Source organism: Patagioenas fasciata, chromosome 3, assembly GCF_037038585.1.
Source record: "Patagioenas fasciata isolate bPatFas1 chromosome 3, bPatFas1.hap1, whole genome shotgun sequence".
NCBI lineage: Eukaryota > Metazoa > Chordata > Aves > Columbiformes > Columbidae > Patagioenas > Patagioenas fasciata.
Window position 1 is genome coordinate 77,147,175 of NC_092522.1, and position 17,861 is coordinate 77,165,035.

Below are 17,861 nucleotides of genomic sequence, written 5' to 3' on the forward strand. Positions count from 1 at the left end.
TCCCTTAAAGTGATTCCAGTGCATTAATTACAAGCCTGATATTATTCTTCAGCCAGCCTTAGCACACTTCATGATATGTCCATGTGATCCATGTACATATGAAAAGAGAAATTATAAATGTCCACTCAGTAGGCTTTTGGAAGGAGTACTAATGACAATAAGCTTTTTATAGAAAAGCAAGGTAATGTGATACTAATTTTGGTGGAAGCTTATCATTTGAAAGTCATTAGCAATCAGTTCAGGTGCTCTAGATACTCTCTGAGTACATGCCTGACTCAACAGATTCGATCCAAATTTATAAGCAAATTGCCACTTTTCACAGAAAATACAGTAGAAAAAATATTAACAAGAAAAGTCAGGGTACCTGTGGAAGGCACGGCAACTTTCCCTTGTTGGGGAACCCTTCCCACTTTGAGGCAATTCTGTGTCATTAAGCTGAAGAAGTAATTAGCTAGAAAAAAATACTAGGTGCAAGGATATCCTTGAGATGTCCAAGTGCTTCGCTTCAAGTGCCCTTATTCACCTATGGGTCAAAATATTGCTACACTCCTAGAGGAGCTTCTTTGCACAGAAAGAGGAAAATGCCTTGAAGCCGGAGCATCTGCTCAAGAAGAGGGACGCTCATGTGCAGGAGCTTCTTCAGCCTGAGGCAACCTCAACTTGTTGCTCTCTCTTCTGTGAGAGCCAGGAAGATGTGGTGTTATCCTAGTAATATTTGGAAGAGATTGTTCCCCACTCCTTTAAAACTGGTCAAGGAATACTGACACAATCCAGAATGAAATAAGAGTGTGGAGAAAACAAAGGAGACCATGACCCTAAAAATCCATTCACAGGGAAACTGTTCTCCAAGCACAGGCATTTAAAAAGTATGTTTTCCCCAAATCAAGGTACTGACTGATTTTAGGCACCTCATAATTAGATGACGTTTGAAAATAGAAAGTTCAAAGCCACTGCTTTTGCTGGGAACATTTTCTTCTCTGTTGTTTAGAATGAAGTTGTTGTCTTTTTAAGAAAGAAATAATATATTGACAATGCTGACAGATGCAATTCAGAAAAGTGTACTCAAAACAAATTATACTGTGTGTTACTTTTCATCTGAGCTTCACGCTGCTTAGGCTTTACAGGTAGATGAAATATAAAATTATTCAAGAATGGAACACCAATGAATCCCAGCTTCCTCAGCCATGCTTTAACAGTCTTTGATCTAATTTATTGGCTTTAATGATTTAAAAAAACAAACAAAAAGCAAAGTATTCCTTAGGAACCCCTCTGTTTTAAGAGTGACCTTATTTTTGCAACACATGCCAGACAGGGCTGTCTTTTTCTAAACATTCCAGGTCTATTTGCCATGTGTCCTGCAAACTAAAAAGAGGTACGTGGGTTACATGTATGAAACACTGGACCAGAAGGACCCAGTATTTGATGCTAAAGGCATAGAGACAGTCCGAAGGGACTCCTGTCCTGCTGTTTCCAAGGTAAAATACTCATGCATTTCTTCCTGAACTTAGAGTGCTCTGTTATTTTACTGTATATTTGTCCTTTCTCAGAGTTTCTAGTCCTTGTGAGTTGTCCGAGCATCTGGTTTTATGGTATGAACCATTTGAAAGATAAATAGAAGACCTTTCACAGCATTTCAAGGCCTTGCATTTTCCATCTTAACTACTGTTTTTCAGCCCCTAAAAGTCCCATAAAAAGCCCTCAGTCCCATGTAAGTTCTCTAGAAGACTGTTCTTGATCCAGTTCACTTTAACTGGAACTCAGTATTACTCCAAGATGAGTGAGGCACACTGATGTTGTCTGCTAAGTAGCTTACTTACATGAATCTAGTTTAGCTAAGAATTCATTGAAAATAAACTTCCTTGCTGGTTTAAGCTGTGTATTAGGGAGTTAAAAAGAAGAGGCTCTTGTTCTTAATTAAGTCAAAACAAATTTATGCCAGTAAGAAAGGTAACTACTTTTAGGAAGATTTGCTGAGGTGGTTCAGAAAGTCATGGCAAAACATTTTAGATGACAGGAAAAAACATCTTCTCTCATACTCTGGAAAGCCTCTGTAATTGCTGAAATGCTCTTAGTGCCAGAGTATGGATGTCATGAAAGATGTGCTGAACTGGGGAAGAAGTTGTCCAGTAATCTGCTTAGGAATGTCTTTGAGTGGAAAAGAATGGAACCTGTCATCGTATTAACATTCTGGTTCATAACTGATACTTTTTTCTAAGCAGTGTATTAATACTTCCATATAATTTACTGAATTATTTGGAATTAATTTTTTTTGAGTTAAACATACATGTTTTTCTTACCTTTCTCCTTTGGTTATAAAGATACTTGAGTGTTCTATCAAGCTGCTATTTGAGACACGGGACATAAGTCAGATCAAACAGTACGTTCAGAATCAATGCATGAAGTTACTAGAAGGAAAAGCCAGCATGCAAGACTTCATCTTTGCAAAAGAGTACAGGGGGAGCTCAGCTTACAGACCTGGATCCTGTGTACCAGCCCTGGAAATCACCAGGTAATGAGAGATTAAGAAGTGCTGATCATAGATACTTTTTCTCTTGACCTTTGTACTGACAAGTTATGGGTACCAGTGAGATGTCTCCTTCAGATATTGTTGCAGCAGTTGGCTCTGGCTTTCTTCCGTGTGTGAAGAGAGGACAAGGATCAGATAGTCCTAGAAAGCAGTTTCATAGTCCTGGTCAAGAGTAACGTCTCATGTCAGGACACTGCATTCACCACTGTTACTTGTACTTTGTGTTTTGTACAAGGGCTTGACTCTCCAAGGTTGCCCATCGATCACAGATATTAAATATGTTAAAAATTGTTATCGCGATGTCTCTCAGGGCTGTGAAATACATTACCAGGCATAATTTGTAGGTTTTGTTACCTTAAAGGTAATATTTCGTCTTGTTAATACTGTTCATTAGTCATAGATAGTGTGAGCTGGCACATTTTGCCACCTTGCTTAATATAAAAGATCATCTTCAAATAAAGCTGTGCTTTTCAGGTAAAATAAAATTCAAGTCCTGGATTGATACCTGCTTCAAAGTGAATTGTCCTTTGTTTTGCGGGTACTTAAGCTCTTTTTAGTACCCCGGCTGCTCTTAATTAAGATATTTCTTTAAGGAAGGGGTAGCTGGAAAGCAACCTGCATTGAAATCCAAGTGACCTGAAACAGAACATGTATATTTAGGACTCATGTTTGAAGTTCTAAAATTTGGGTCTGATCATGAGACAAATTAAAAATGAAACTACTCAGTACTGTGCTTCATAATGGTCACTAACTTCAGTTGTCTGGAGAGCTACTAACATAACCAGATGGGGAAGTTTACCAGCAAATGAAATAACTAGGCATTTATAAAATCTGTTTTAAACAGGAGAATGTTTGCCTATGACCGTCGCTCTGAACCACGAGTTGGGGAGCGAGTGCCCTACGTCATTGTATATGGCATGCCCGGCCTGCCCCTGATACAGCTGGTGAGGCGGCCCATGGAAGTCCTGCAGGATCCCAATCTGAGACTGAATGCGACCTACTATATCACCAAACAGATCCTGCCCCCGCTGGCCAGGGTCTTCTCCCTGATCGGCATAGACGTCTTCAGCTGGTACCATGAGTTGCCACGGGTAAGTGTTTGAAAACGAAGTACAAACACAGTGTGTCTACTCAGTGTTTGGTTTTATTATGACTTTTAGTGGAATCAGGCAACAGCAAAGGTTATTTTGATGCCCAAACATGCAGACCTGATTCTTAGATCTTCTGCATGGTTGTTTTTACTTTTCACTTAGCAATTCAGTTTTTTTCTGCCAGGTGTTCTGTGCATCTGTCATCTTCTATTTTCTGACCCCTTCCTTAGCTTAAAAGAATATTTTGCCATAACTGTATATTTTTAGCAGTACTTGTATATGCATCTATTTGGCGTTCTGCCTTTTAAATCTCTCTATAGTAGATGCTGGAACTCCTGTTTTTCCAAGAGGTTCTGAAGATCTTTCCTCTTTACAGAAAATCTGGTAATGCCCCAGCAGCAGGAACATTTTAAAAAAAAAAATATCTATATCACCAGAAATTTTAAACCCTTTATATCCAAAACTGACTTTCCTAAAAATTACAGAAGTCATTGAGGTGCAGGAAGAGAAGTGTTAAATAGCTGGATTTTCGTTTGTGATTCCCCTGACAAAAAGGGACAGTGAAAGGACAGTCTATTGGTCTAGTTGGGTTCCTCTGCTTAGTGTAGACTTCAGCAACATAGAAGTACATCATGTTTCCCACTGCAGATTGGGAATCTAAGCGTGTGACTGAGGATTTCTTCAGTTACTCTCCCTTTCCTGGTGAGCTTTCCTGTGAAATAAGTGTGGGTGGGCTCTGGTCAGTGCATCACTTCAGGGCAAGTGCCACGCTCTTCAGAGTGATGTGATCAATGGTAGTTATTTGTGTATGAACCCCTGGCCTGCAGGCTGTGTTGCACTTTCATATTCCTTTTAAAAAATAGGCTCATCTAGGAATAAGGCAAGCTACTCTCTTGAAAGTTCACTACCTCTTAGTTATTTTTTTTAACAGATTCAAAAAGCTGCCTCAGCTGCCCGCAGTGAGCTAGAAGGACGCAAAGGCACAATCTCCCAGTATTTCACGACCTTACACTGTCCCGTATGTGACGAACTGACCCAGCATGGGATCTGTAATAAATGCAGAAGCCAGCCACAACATGTGGCAGTGATTCTCAACCAAGAAATCCGAGAGCTGGAGCGTAAGCAGGAGCAGCTGGTCAAGGTACGATTAAAGCATTGTCAGATGTCTGTCAGCCAAACAGAGGCTGAAATTTCAAAGCAGTGTGTTACTGAATACCCTCAACAGAAATGAGAAGTACAATCCAGGTGTTAAACGTGTTATGGCTTGTTTGCTTTTCCCTTTGCTGTTGAAGGCATCCCAGCATTTGTACTCTCCTCGGCTTTGCATAAAACCAAAGGCAAAGGAGGGGATCAGAACAGAAGCTGCTTTTCTTCAGAGTATTTTCCATTGTTTGTAGGTGCCTTTTTATAATGGCGGTGGTGCAGAGTTGTAAGAGTATGAAAGATTCACCTTTTTTGTATTAAAATAACTGATGATATTCTAGTAAAAAATACATATATATATTTATTTATATGTATAATGTGGATGTGTTTTAGCTTGGTGGTTTTCTTGTTACCTTTTCTCTCCATAGGAATTTTCCAAACTGTTTTTTTTCCCCTTGAGCTAGAAGTCAATTAAGACGGTAGCTAGCTGTGCTCAAATATATTACAGCAAATCACAATGCCTCCCCTTGCAGAAACATACGCTTAGCTTCACCTAATTTTCATGCTGTTGAATTTTATAATTAATAAATAGTTTTGTTAAAATTGATTTTTAGCGCTAGCACATAAACCATTTTGACTTGTCTGAATTGCAGGAATATAAATGTTCCTGTAGTCTAGACACTGATTTGATAGGTTCCCATGGGGCTCTGTTGCTAGAAAACTGTTATAATTCACTATTCATAAATATTGCATTACTGAAATGTGCACTTCTGTTTCTTGCTGTATTTTGCAATATTTGCTCTGATCTGCATTGTAAATGGCAGTAAAGGAACAGTGATGCATGTTCTGGAATTTTCCTGTGGTGCTCTGACCCTTTTCCGTTGCTTTTGTTCTGGAGTAAATCAGAACTTGCCAATTGCTCCAGCCCCATGGAAGGATCAGTGGGTTTGATCAGAACATTCTCTCTTGTCCCTGCAACAGGGCCTGGGATCCCCTTCGGGTCAGTGTTTGGTGACTCGAACTCTCTGTTAGAGCATCTGTCTTATTTTAATGTGAAGACATATACCCCATTTCCCTGAAAATAAGACAGGTTCTTACATTAATTTTTGCTCCAAAAGATGCGTTAGGGCTTATTTTCAGGGAATGTCTTATTTTTCCATGTACAACAATCTACATTTACCAATATTCATGAGCAAAATACGGTCATGTCATCATCTTCTGGAACTTCATCATAACTCTATCTATCCTGCTGCATTCTATTGCCAATTAATTTTACTTTTAATTTTACATGTATAGTTGCCTAGACACTATTTACATTGACTTTTTAAATGAACTGTAACTAGGGCTTATTTTTGGAGTAGGCCTTCTATTTCAAGCATCCTCAAAAGTCGGGGGGGGGCTTCTTTTCAGGGAAACATGGTATATCCTTCACAGCTTCAATTCTTGGCCCTTCTAGATTATAAACATGCTGGAGCCAGCAGAAAACTGATATAACACTGAATCATACATTATTTTAAAATGCACTTAAAATTATGTGCCTTGGATTAAGGCCATAGACTTTTCCTCTACACAAACTCGAGTGTGAAGGTCTCTCGGGTACCACTTAGTGTGGTCCCTCGCATCAACACCAGCCACAGCCTTTCAAAAGAACTGGGGTAGACTTATTTCTGAGGTTCCCCTGGTGGTAACAAACCATTTAACTCCTGTCCCTGTGGGTCACAGTTGCAGGTCAGAGGACTTGGTGTCCTCTGAGGCGCCACATACAAGTGGGTCCTGGCCAAGAGGGGCTGCTGGAATGGAGCTGCTCTGGATCCTGCCATGTTGGGAAGACCTCAGTGCTGGCAGAGCTGTGCCTCTTCTGCTGATACAACATTGAGGACTTGGTAGTCCCAAGTGATGTCTGGTTGTCTGTGTTGAGTTTAAAATAATCTGGTTTGCCTTTTTATTTGTGATCTAGATATGCAAGAACTGTACAGGCTGCTTTGATCAACAGATCCCGTGTGTCTCCCTCAACTGCCCAGTACTCTTCAAGCTGTCCAGAGTCAGCAGAGAACTGTCAAAGGCACCGTATCTTCGCCAGCTGCTCGACCAGTTTTAAATGATCTGTGTTACAGGATTCCAGGTGCTATTCTTTTTTTGTTTTCAGTGTTTACCACACTAAGACTATTGTGCATGGTGCTTTTTCAAGTCTCATCTAGTCCGGGATTTCCATTTTAACTGTTGGGTTGATTATCTGAAGAATAATGAACGCTGATCCTAACTAAATTAAAAAAAAAATACATTTGTTGATCTATGAATAGCTCACTTTTTAAGATGTACAAATTTCTTCTTTCATGTTTCTAACATACTGTTTTATAATGCTGATGTTGAAATAGCTGCGTGTAACATCTTGTAAATCCATTTCAAAGTAGAAGTCAAGTTTACTTCCTGGAGGAAGGAGCACTGAAAACCTCTTGAATCGATAAAACCATTAGTGTGTGTTCTTGAACTGTCAGTATCAAGACGTGTTACTTATATATTATCCATTCACTTTATAATTTTGTCTGCGAAATATTTTGTAAATACACTTTTTTACTTTTCAAACAACTGAGTAAAATAATGTGCAATGACTTTTATACAGATAATTTTAAAGTCAGTTGGTATATCTCCTCCTCAGTTTTGCTTGATTCCAAGTAGATTGTTATTTTGATGAGACTGTGCAAGCAGTAGTATCATGTGTAGCATTTTGAAACATCATTTTCTAAAAATTGCTGTCTTGCTTTAGCTATTAATGGGGCATTGTGAGGAACTGTGCAAAGACATTTTTGTTACAAACCTGTGGGACTGTTGCAATACTTTAAATATAAAATTTTATTCCATTTTTGCTTGTTTTGTATAGACATTTCTATTGCTTCTAAATATGCTTAAAATATTTTCTTTCCTTATGTACTGTACAGTTAAATCTTATTTGCCACCATCTTGACAAAATGTGTATTTAGAATATTTGTATAACTGTATAAAATGGAAAAGGAATTATGTGGTCAGTGCATTGTTTTCTAAACTGGAAATCATTTTGTTTTAGAAGTTAATAATGGAAACCATATTAAAGTTGAATAAAATGATATGGTAAAAATTCTATGCATTTTTGTTATATCTCACCTCTATTGCAGACATTTGTTTCCCTCGTTTGGCACACAAATAGTGATGGAATAAACAAGACTCCTCGAGTGAGAGCGAAGGATCCACAATTGAGTTTCCAGCTTTGGGACCTGAAAGCTCAGGAAGTCAAACATTTCCAGTTTTCCATTAATCAAAACAGGAGTATGTTTTACATTTACAAGTCCAGAGTAGCTTTGAAAAATAGAACAAAACTTTATTTGCATCAAGGAACCTGAGTGCCTTCTCCACTTCAGAACTCATTACATTCAAGATACAAGTCACTCTGTTAAATTTCACATTATCAAGTACAATGAAAACCCACACCAAGCAGAATAAAAACTCTAAGAGATATAATAGAACATCCACAGATTGCAATGTGCTCTTATGCAAAGTAACTAAAACAAACAAACAAAAAATAAAATCAAGGCACAAAACTTGGCCTACTCTTGCATTCCAGCATTGGTCATGTACAGAAGAAAAGTGCAACTGCAGGGGAAAGGGGTCGTGCTAGGGGTACAATCCAGCCTTGGGCAGCGCTTCAGGGATAAAGAAAAATACTAAATGACAGTTACCTGCAGGAGGTTGCCTTTAACCCTGGAGTGAATGAGCAAGAGCTCATCTTCAACCTGTTCCTGGTTTTAGGGACAAAACCAGGATTCTCATTAAATGCAGATATCTAATCCATGAGGCACAGCTCCTGGCCTCAACACAGAGATGACTTTTCTGGCATCAACAAGTCCTACAGTTCACCTTAAGCAATTTCAACCTGCAACATGTCTGGTTAAGTGTTTAAGCTTTCTGGAGGATCTGCAACTTAAAAAGCACTGTAACTAGAGCTGCACTGTAAATAGATCTGCACTTTAACTACGCCGAAGCAATTTAAACATGTCAAAACTAATGTTCCTTGTTTAAAAACAAGCCTTGAGGAACACCAAAATCCAAGAACTAGGAAAGCTACAGCCTTGAACATCAAGATGTCTAGAACTGCTGTAAGCTGGACTTGTCATTGGAAATGGCCTAGATCTGTTTTAATTGCTTCAAATAGTTTATTTTCATTAAAGGGCAGCCCCCGCTATTAAGTGCACAATTTTAGGGGACAAGGAGAACAAGTTCTACAAGTACATTCCTTTCATGAGGCCAGAATTAAACACTGAAGGCTCTAAGTACTTGCTGATATAAAATTTAGACATCATCCAGGCAAGGGCCTCTACACATCACTCACACGATTCTACACAGTATCATGCAAGGTAACTGTGGGAGATCCATTCTGTCTTCCTGCTGCTGCTTTTTGGAATCTGTTACTTTTGGTAAAAGGCTGCTCCTCCCTTGGCATCCCAAGCAAGCTGCTGCTCCCTTCCTACTACACTGGCCTCTGGCTTTTAAAGGGGAAAATGAGAATAAATTCAAATGACTCACAGATGAATCAATAGAGACAGTAAAAATAAAATAAAAATAAAATAAACGTAAAGATACCATGGAAAACAAAGATTTTTTGTTGGGAAGGCATTAGTCAGAAACAACAAAGTGGTGCGTGTAGATATATATAGAGAGATATATATATATATATATTTAAAAGCAAAAAGTAGAGATGGTTCAAAGAGGTTACAGGATATCTCATAATGCAGCTTTAATTTCATTTTGTTGTTCGGTGGTGGTTTTTTTTGGTGGGATGGTTTGGTGGGTTTTTTTTAGTACTTGATTATGCAAGATGCATAAACTATCCCTGAGAACAATCTTACATGCAGGACATTCCAATCTGGAATTTCATACCAAAAATTAGCATATCAATTGGAGAATTGTTTTTAAACTTCCTGGTTGCCAGGTGTTCTTCTTAAATGAATTTTCATCTGGCAACATGAGGGAAATGTTTTTACATCACCCTCAAAGCCCATGGGCTGCAGGTACAGGGGAAGGTGCCACAGAATTAACTTGACACCTGTGGCCCTAAAAATGCTGTCACAGGCACCCAGAACAGGATTTGGCCTGATATTTAAAAGCATTTAGCATGACTTTGAGCAAAGAGAAGAAGCCTTGCGTAGCAAGTGAAACAAGGCCATGTTTTAAAGTGCAGGTTCATGCATTGCACTGGAAAAGTTGCCACAGAAATGCACATACACACAAAGAAAAAAGGGAGTCAGGCAAACCCACAATGGCATTTATGTGCTAACGGCAGAGGAAGACCCTTCAACATGCCAAGGTGCAAAATAAAAAAAAGGAAAAAAACCCCACCATTTTCACTACAAGCAGATTCCTGCTTCTTACTAACTGCTCAGAAGGAAAAAGCCACGAGGTTCTAGGTTGCACACTCAGAGGACAAGAAAGGGAACAAAAACAGACCTGAAAACACACTGAACATCTAAGATTCTGTGCTATGTTACATCTAGAGCTCTTCTGCTAATTAGTTAAACTTCTTAGCAAGAAAAATACTAATTAAAAAGTGCAAAGTAAAAAACCCCAAACAAGCACATTCTGATCACACAGCTTTAAAAAAAAAAAACTTCACCTACACTGTGGAGTTTCAGGTAGACAAATTACGAGACTCCTGTTCCAGAGTCCGATTTTGTCATGAGGTGCTGCTTTTTTTGCTCTTACTGGGGAGGGCTCACTGGTGTGACTGGTCCTTCCCAGGTCTTGCTGCTCCGCTGGGCAGAGCCTCTAAGTCACCACCCGGAGAAACAAAATCCAAATGGTACGGGGCAGGAGATCATAACGTACAACCTGAAAGGACCGTCTCATCCACCATTCCCTCTCATGTTCACACTTTCATTTCAACACATCATTACGTTAAAGTCTTGGCACAGGAAGCCAGACAAGTTGTTATAACCTTAATTTGAACAACTGGCTTAAAAATACCACAGCCCTATGCCAAAATCATATTTAAACAGATTATTTAACATATGGTATTATCTTCTTCATACATTTCTTGACTTTCATGGTAGTGCAGTAATTAAAATCACAAATACAATCACAAGTACTTGAGACTCTTTAGATTTATCATCACTGTTTAACTAGTAAATCAGAGCTATGCGTTACAGCTGATTCATATGACTCGTTTTGTCCCCCTTCCTGTAAACCGCTTTTAACTGACACAAAAGCATGGGTCCACTCCTAAATATTAATCTTTATTTTTTTCCTCATCTTAGCAACAGAACCAGGAAATTATAGTTTGCCAATATCTGATTTACAGCTGTCAGTTATCAATCACTCAAAATTTCACTTATTTCCTGGCTTACATCACACACAAACTTTAAACGCAGTAGAAACATCCCTCTTTCAAAAGGTAAGAAAGTTCAGCAGCACAGGGAACAGATTTCTCTCCTCTGAGAACATTCTGTGACCAAGCGCCGTGGCACTGCACCCTTCACCCACCCCAAAAAAACGAGTGGTCTGTGCACCCCCTTCTTTCCTAGTTAGTTCTTATTACAACATATATTAAATGCATGCCTCGTCTTTTAACATTTTCAATGCAATCTGTACATTTTATCACATTACCCCATTCACATCACCGGGGACCTTCCCTGCTCCGAAGCACATCCTGCAGACTGAAACGGGGAGAAAGGGCCGGACAAACAGAAATGAACACGCTGAGCTCTGCGCCACTATAAAAGGATCCTCGAATCACTTTACAAGAACGGCTACAATTCAATTGCATTTCCCTTAAAAATAACGCAAAGTCAGCGTTTACTTTAGTCATTCTTCTCCCGGTCAACACTCACGTTTTTTCTCCCGGGGGAGCCACCAGCAGCCCCTGGAGAATGGCTCAATGCATCATCCAGATGGGGCTGGAGAGGGACTTTGGCTGGAGAGTCCCCTGGTATCTTACGGGAGGTCTCTATCACAGAGTTTCTCAGCGTGTCATTCATTTCTATTACCTCAAAGTCTGCTTCGTTCCACTGTCCCACATCCTCCTCATCCTCTTCATCCTCATTAAGCCCCGAGTTCGACAACAAAGCTTTCCGGTCCTCGTTCTCAGTCAGTTCTTTCAAGTCGCTCTCACCGGGAGACCTGGCCAACTTGTACATCAGAGGGAAGAGCAGAACTGTCACAGCAGAAGTCCCCAGGGCAGCGTACATGAGCACCGGGACGTGGTGAAACCTGCCCTGGAGATAGCCCACCATGGCAGGAATGCACATCTCGCCCAGCGCAGCGCCGATCACAAAGAGAGACGCCACCTTCCCTTGCACGACCGTGTACTGTTCTATCCAGGCGATGCCACTGGGAAAGATGGTGGCCATCGACGCTCCGTACATGGTGGTTCCCACCCAGAGGGAGGCTGGGTGCCTCGCGAAGGCGGCCAAGCAGGACGAGGAGACAGCAGAGCCCGCGAGGCTCAGCAGGATCATGGTGCCAGGGTACAAGCAAGTGGCACAGAATATCGCCACTCCTCTGCAAGCGGCAAACGCGCCCCAGAAGACGGAATTCAAAGCAGCCGCTTCGTTTTCTTTCATCTCCGCAAAGACCTTTGCATAAGTAAATATGTAAGAGCCGTAAGTGACCTCCGCTCCCACGTAGCAGAGGAAGAATAAGAAAAGGAGAAGAACAAGGGCATAGTGGTATTTGGCAAACATGCTCTTCTGCAAAGAAGCCTTTGATTTGTCTCGAGCTGAGCTGCCCTTTGAATACAAAATAAAAAAGAAGAAAGAAACAAACAGAAGATAGGTCCCTATGACAACATAAGACCACAAAAAATCCGCACCAAGATGGTGTCTCAGTGCCGACACAGTTGATGCAGCTGATGCTGTCGGCACAGACCTCACAACAGACTGGTTTGTCTTTTCAGCTGCTGCAAGGTCTTTTGATTCGGAGCCTCCCAAGGCCATTTTAGCCAGGATGGGAGCCACAAACGCACCGACAGCAAAGCTGAAGTGTAAGGCCTGCAGGTGTGGCCCAGCCTCCGCTCCCCAGGTGTTCAGTGCCAGTACGTTGCCACCTGTGGATCGGAGAGAGGAGGTATCAGTCATTTTAGCCTGAAATCAGATATTGCTTAGGAAAAACAAGAACCAAATGATGAAACCAAACCGTAGCTTGTACTATTAATTCAATTTGCAATAATACCAGGTTTAGCAAATACAATGTGCAAAATTGTAGTTAACCGAAATTCTGCCTGCAAGCACCTTCAAGCCACGCGATGACTTGAGCTTTAGGAGGTATTCACAGCAGTCAGAATGAAGAGCCACACACTGACTTAATCCAGCAACAATGGCCGTACATAATTACCCTACTCGACAATTTGCAGCATTTTTCAGCCTTTTTTCAAAAAAGCAAATTTGACTGCTTCTCTTTTCTGTACGTTTTAAAAGCAACAATGCACAATGCACAGAATCAGAGGTCTCATTAAACAACGTGCCAGGGCACAGCAAGAACCAGTTGCTTTTGATGGGCTGGGACTACCCCAACTGCGCTCAAATTATTTTCCAGGAGCTGAAAGGTTTACAATAAAACAGCTGCAGAGACCAAACTACACCACCCTCAGACCAACAACAATGCTAGAAAACAACATCTCAGAGAGACATTTTGAAGTAGTCCCTGAGAAGAATGCAGGAAAATAAAGAACAATAATGAAATTCCTGCGCTACAGTGCAGCAACCCTTGTCACGCAGCACTAACACTCTTCCACATTAATTCTCTTCCACTCTGCTGCCTTGCTCCTAGTTTCTCCTGCTGGGAAGTCTCCCTTCCTCAAGGGTCTGCCTTCCAAGCAGCACACCCACCTACTGAAGATATTTTTACAATAAGCCGACATGATTTTCCCACATGAAGAATTTTTAAACCATGTGCCATGTATAACAATCCTACCGGAGGCAACAAATACACCTCTGCGCTCAGGTTATTTAGCATAACCTGCACCATGCAAAACCATCTTTTTTCAGTACTGGATCCCACATCACGCTCTCTCCAGTGCTAACAGAGCTGGGGTGCTGCTACAGCTGTTTGGATAGCTGGGCTGATTCATTAGCCAGGTCTTGCTCAGAAATAAGCCTGTCCCAAAGCTGCTCAACCAGACTCAGTCGGGCCCCGCTGGCTAATAAGTAATCGCAGGCTCCCCCTCAGTAAGGCAGGGAAGTCGGCACAACACTGGCGTGTCACTGAAGAGGTGACAGGCGAGTGGCCGCCTGTTGCAGCTTCCCCATCAGCTTCTACAGCCACAGCAGAACACTCCGCACCACTAGTGGATTTTTTGCTGTTTCCTGGTCCCCATCTGCAAGTGCACCAGCATTACCCTCCCATCCCTGAGCATGTTCAAGGTCTCTTACTGTGGCCTCACCACCTAATCCAAAGTGCAGCAGCCAAAACAAACTCCTCCTGTCTAAGTCATGCCCGGTGAACTCATTTCTGTGGAAGTTTCTCTTTCATACTTCCGGTGTAACTGACCTTTCCAACTGCACCTGTAGACATTTGCTCTGCAACTTCACCAGCACATCTTCCTCCAGTAAGGAGCATCTTCTACTAACTGGTTTCCAACAGCTTTCCAGGAAAAGAAGGGTTTTTTTCCAGGCTATCTGCAGTATACACATGCCACCAACTCCCAGTTGTGCATATAGAATAAATTTGTTTTCCCAAACATCTAAGCAAGACTGGCCAAGGGCAGCAAATATTCTTTAATTCAGGGAAACAGATACCATGGTGCTGTGAGCTACGGCAGTCAATGTCTGCTGTGAAACCCCAAATGCCATCTGGCCAACTCCAAGCAGGCAACTCTCCAACACAGCAACTGCCAGAATCTCTCAAACACCAGGACTTGCTCAGGAGTAACTGACCTCCAGCTAACACAGTAACCCCATCAGCTTCCTGTAGATGAGTGATTCAAACAGAACACCATTTAGAGAGCATGTGACACTTTCTTTAGGCCTGTAATTGCCCACTGAAATGTGTATTCGTCTTCGGCAGCTTCCCAACCACCAGGCCCCTTCAGGAAGGCCAGTTACAGAGACACAAACACTAAAGTCACAGGACCAGAATAATTCAAGAATCCCAGCCAGGTAAAACAGCTCCCATCTTTAGTTTCAAGATGTGTCACGTGAAATTCCAGCAACAGTTTTGGTGAGCTTGAAGTTCCCACTTAGTTCAGCAAAGGAACTGTCAGACCACATGGTCCCTTACCTGTGTCTAGAATTCCCATGGAAGCTCCAATAACTGACATCAAGACAGTCAACAGCAGGGATTTCTTACACCAGGGTATCCCATAAAGACCAACCGTTGTTCCAAACATGGATAATGCTGAAAAGTAAAAAAAAAAAACAAAAACAAAACCCAGATACTACAGTTTCCACTAAAAATACAGCAAACCAAGAAACAGAAATTAATTCATTATTATTAAAGTTACAGATAATCCTAATAGGTGATATAACCTGACTACGTCAATTCATGGTGAGCAGAAGTAGCCAGAAGGTTCAACGCTGTAGGAAAACTTGTTTTGCTAAAGCTTTATTTGCAAAGGGAGCAGCACCTGCTGCTGGAACACTACGTCGTCTTCTGCAAACTTTTGACTTACAGGTGCTATTTCAGTGCCTTCTGCAAACTTCTGATCTAGAAATGTTACTTTACTACAAAAGATGTCAAGTGTGTTTTTGAACACGAGGTAAAACTACACCAAGTCAAGTTTCCACCATGACAGCTGGTATTTAATGTTTCTCTACTTTAAATAAGTCATAATTTGATTAAGGCCCCTCAGTTCTTTTGTCCAGTATAAGAAAATGAATGTTTCTATTGTGCTTTAAGTAAGAGAAGAGTTTGACAACTCTCCCCCTACAGAAGTGTGACTGCAGGAGGTTTCCGCTGTGTGTAAACGAAACCTAAACACAGCTTCCCGTTTTGTTCATGTGTTTCATAGAGTGACATCATATAGAAGCCTGAATGTTCCGACAGGATCTATACTAACCATATCACTTGATATGAAGGGAAAAAAAACAAACAAACAAACAACTGTACTTTGTGTGTCCAAACCAAAGACACCTTTCAGTCAACCCAAAAAAAGGTTCTGTGAGTTCAACACCAGTTACCATAGAATCACAGAATGTCCTGAGTTGGAAGGGACCCACAAGGATCATTGAGTCCAACTCCTGCCCCTGCACAGGACAGCCCCACAGTTCACACCATGTGTCTGAGGACGTTGTCCAGTCTCTTCCTGAACACTGTCAGGCTTGGGGCCACGACACCTCCCTGGGGAGCCTGTTCCAGGGCTCCACCACCCTCTGGGTGAAGAACCTTTTCCTAATGTCCAACCTAAACCTCCCCAGCACATCTTCCTGCCATTCCCTTGGGTTCTGTCATTGGTCACTAAAGATAAGCGACTGGTGCCTACTCTTCCTCCTGCCCTTGTGAGGAAGCTGTAGCTGCCATGAGGTCTCCTCTCAGTCTCCTCTTCTCCAGGCTGAACAAACTAAATTACTTCAGCTGCTCCTCATACGTCTTCCCCTACAAACCCTTTACCGACTTTGTAGCCCTCCTTTGGACACTCTCCAGTAGCTTTATATCCCTTTTATCCTGTGGCGCCCAGAACTGCACACAGTGCTCCAGGTGAGGCCGCACCAGAGCACACCCGGCAGCCCCAACCCCCGGGCAACAACGCCGCCCAACACCAATGCCCGCACACACTGCGGCGTCAGGAAACCAACCACACGCGATATCGCGATACCGAGCGGCGGCACAAGCGCGGCGCTTTCTCAGCAACACGCAGCAGCAGCTCCCGCACCGCAGCCCCCGGTTCGCACCTCCCGACAGCGCTGGGTAACCGCGCCGCGTCCGCCGCCGGCTGCACAAGGAGCGGACGGTGCCCGGCGTTCTCGGCTGCCCCCGCGGCCCCGGCGATAGCTCAGTGCGGGGCGGGCGGGCACTCACCGAGCAGGAGCCGGGCGTTCATGCAGTCGAAGAGCAGCCCGCCGAGCACCGACCCACCCAGGTAGCCCAGGGACCGGCCCACGAAGATGTAGTAGATGTCGCTGACGTTCTTGTGCACGTTGGCGGCCAAGTTCGGGAAGGTGGGTCCCAGCACCGCGATGCTCATCCCCTGCAACGCATATTAGAGGGCGTGGGTGGCCTCGCCCGCCGGCGGCGGTTCGCGGCCCCGACCGGCGGAGAAGGGGCCGCAGGTGCGGTGACCGCCCGGCCGCCCGCCCCCCGCGCTCACCAGCCCCAGGAAAGCCGCGCACAGCGCCACGGAGATGCACCAGCGCAGCGCGGCGCCCTCCCCGCCCCGGCTGCACCGCCGGCTGCCGCCGACGACGGCCACGTCGGGGCGCGGCGCGGCGGGGAGCCCCGGCCCGGCGGCCGGAGCGGCGAAGCGAACGTGCTTCTTCCGCTCGGCGTCCGCCATGGCACCAACGGCCTCTGCGGCCTGCGGGGACGGAACGCGGCCCCGCCCCCGCGCATGGCGGCGGGCGACGCCCCGCCCACAGCCGTGGCCCGCGCGGAACATGACGCGGCCTCCGCGTCCGTTAGCGGCCGGTGTGTCCTTTTCTGAACCGTTGTGCCGGGGCCGCTCGCATCTCCGCGCCCTGCAGTGATGAGCCGATTAATTAAAAGTGCTCACATGAAACTAGAAACGGCATTATACACAGGCCTCACTCAACAAAAAACTGTAACAATCAAGTTTTAAAGCTAAGACATCCTAATTATTTCAGATCCCCTTTTCGGAGTTGTGCACCCAGCCTACCTTCGAGAAGAAAGATCTCAGGAGAACACACCATATAAGGCCAGAAGCTGCGCCTTGAGCAGACAGCGCCAGGCCTGGAGTGCAGTGCTTCTCTGCAGCCTCACTTCACCAAAGCTTGGCTTAGTCTTTCTCTCTTTGTGTGGATGGTACAATGAGCATGCAGTGAATACTGCAGATATAAGAAGTGACTTTGAAAGTATATTTTTTGGACAAAATCTCTCCAACATTATTTGTTCTCACTGCCTTCCTTATAGCCACTGGGCTTGACACAAAGCAGGTGCCTAATTCCTCCCCTTTTATTTTTCCCCCC

The 17,861-nt window shown here is 43.2% G+C and overlaps 2 protein-coding genes across 4 annotated transcripts in view; one reads left to right on the forward strand and one right to left on the reverse strand.

Moving 5' to 3' along the window:
- REV3L (REV3 like, DNA directed polymerase zeta catalytic subunit) overlaps nucleotides 1-7,873 on the forward strand; it is a 118,771-nt gene extending 110,898 nt beyond the window's left edge. For all 3 annotated transcript variants that reach the window (XM_071806633.1, XM_065833633.2, XM_071806634.1), the window contains 5 exons: nucleotides 1,338-1,475; nucleotides 2,319-2,509; nucleotides 3,372-3,618; nucleotides 4,550-4,759; nucleotides 6,719-7,873. In XM_071806633.1, coding sequence (XP_071662734.1) covers nucleotides 1,338-1,475; nucleotides 2,319-2,509; nucleotides 3,372-3,618; nucleotides 4,550-4,759; nucleotides 6,719-6,859 — 927 coding nt within the window. In that variant the 3' untranslated portion in view covers nucleotides 6,860-7,873. The remainder of the gene's footprint in view (nucleotides 1-1,337; nucleotides 1,476-2,318; nucleotides 2,510-3,371; nucleotides 3,619-4,549; nucleotides 4,760-6,718) is intronic.
- Nucleotides 7,874-8,088: 215 nt separating this feature from the next.
- On the reverse strand, nucleotides 8,089-17,329 carry MFSD4B (major facilitator superfamily domain containing 4B). Its single transcript, XM_065835328.2, has 4 exons — nucleotides 17,027-17,329; nucleotides 16,738-16,906; nucleotides 15,001-15,117; nucleotides 8,089-12,829 (listed from the first exon to the last, which is right to left on the reverse strand). The coding sequence occupies exons 1-4, from the start codon at nucleotides 17,312-17,314 to the stop codon at nucleotides 11,586-11,588; spliced, it is 1,818 nt and encodes a 605-aa protein (XP_065691400.2). The 5' UTR covers nucleotides 17,315-17,329; the 3' UTR covers nucleotides 8,089-11,585.
- Nucleotides 17,330-17,861: the final 532 nt, after the last annotated feature.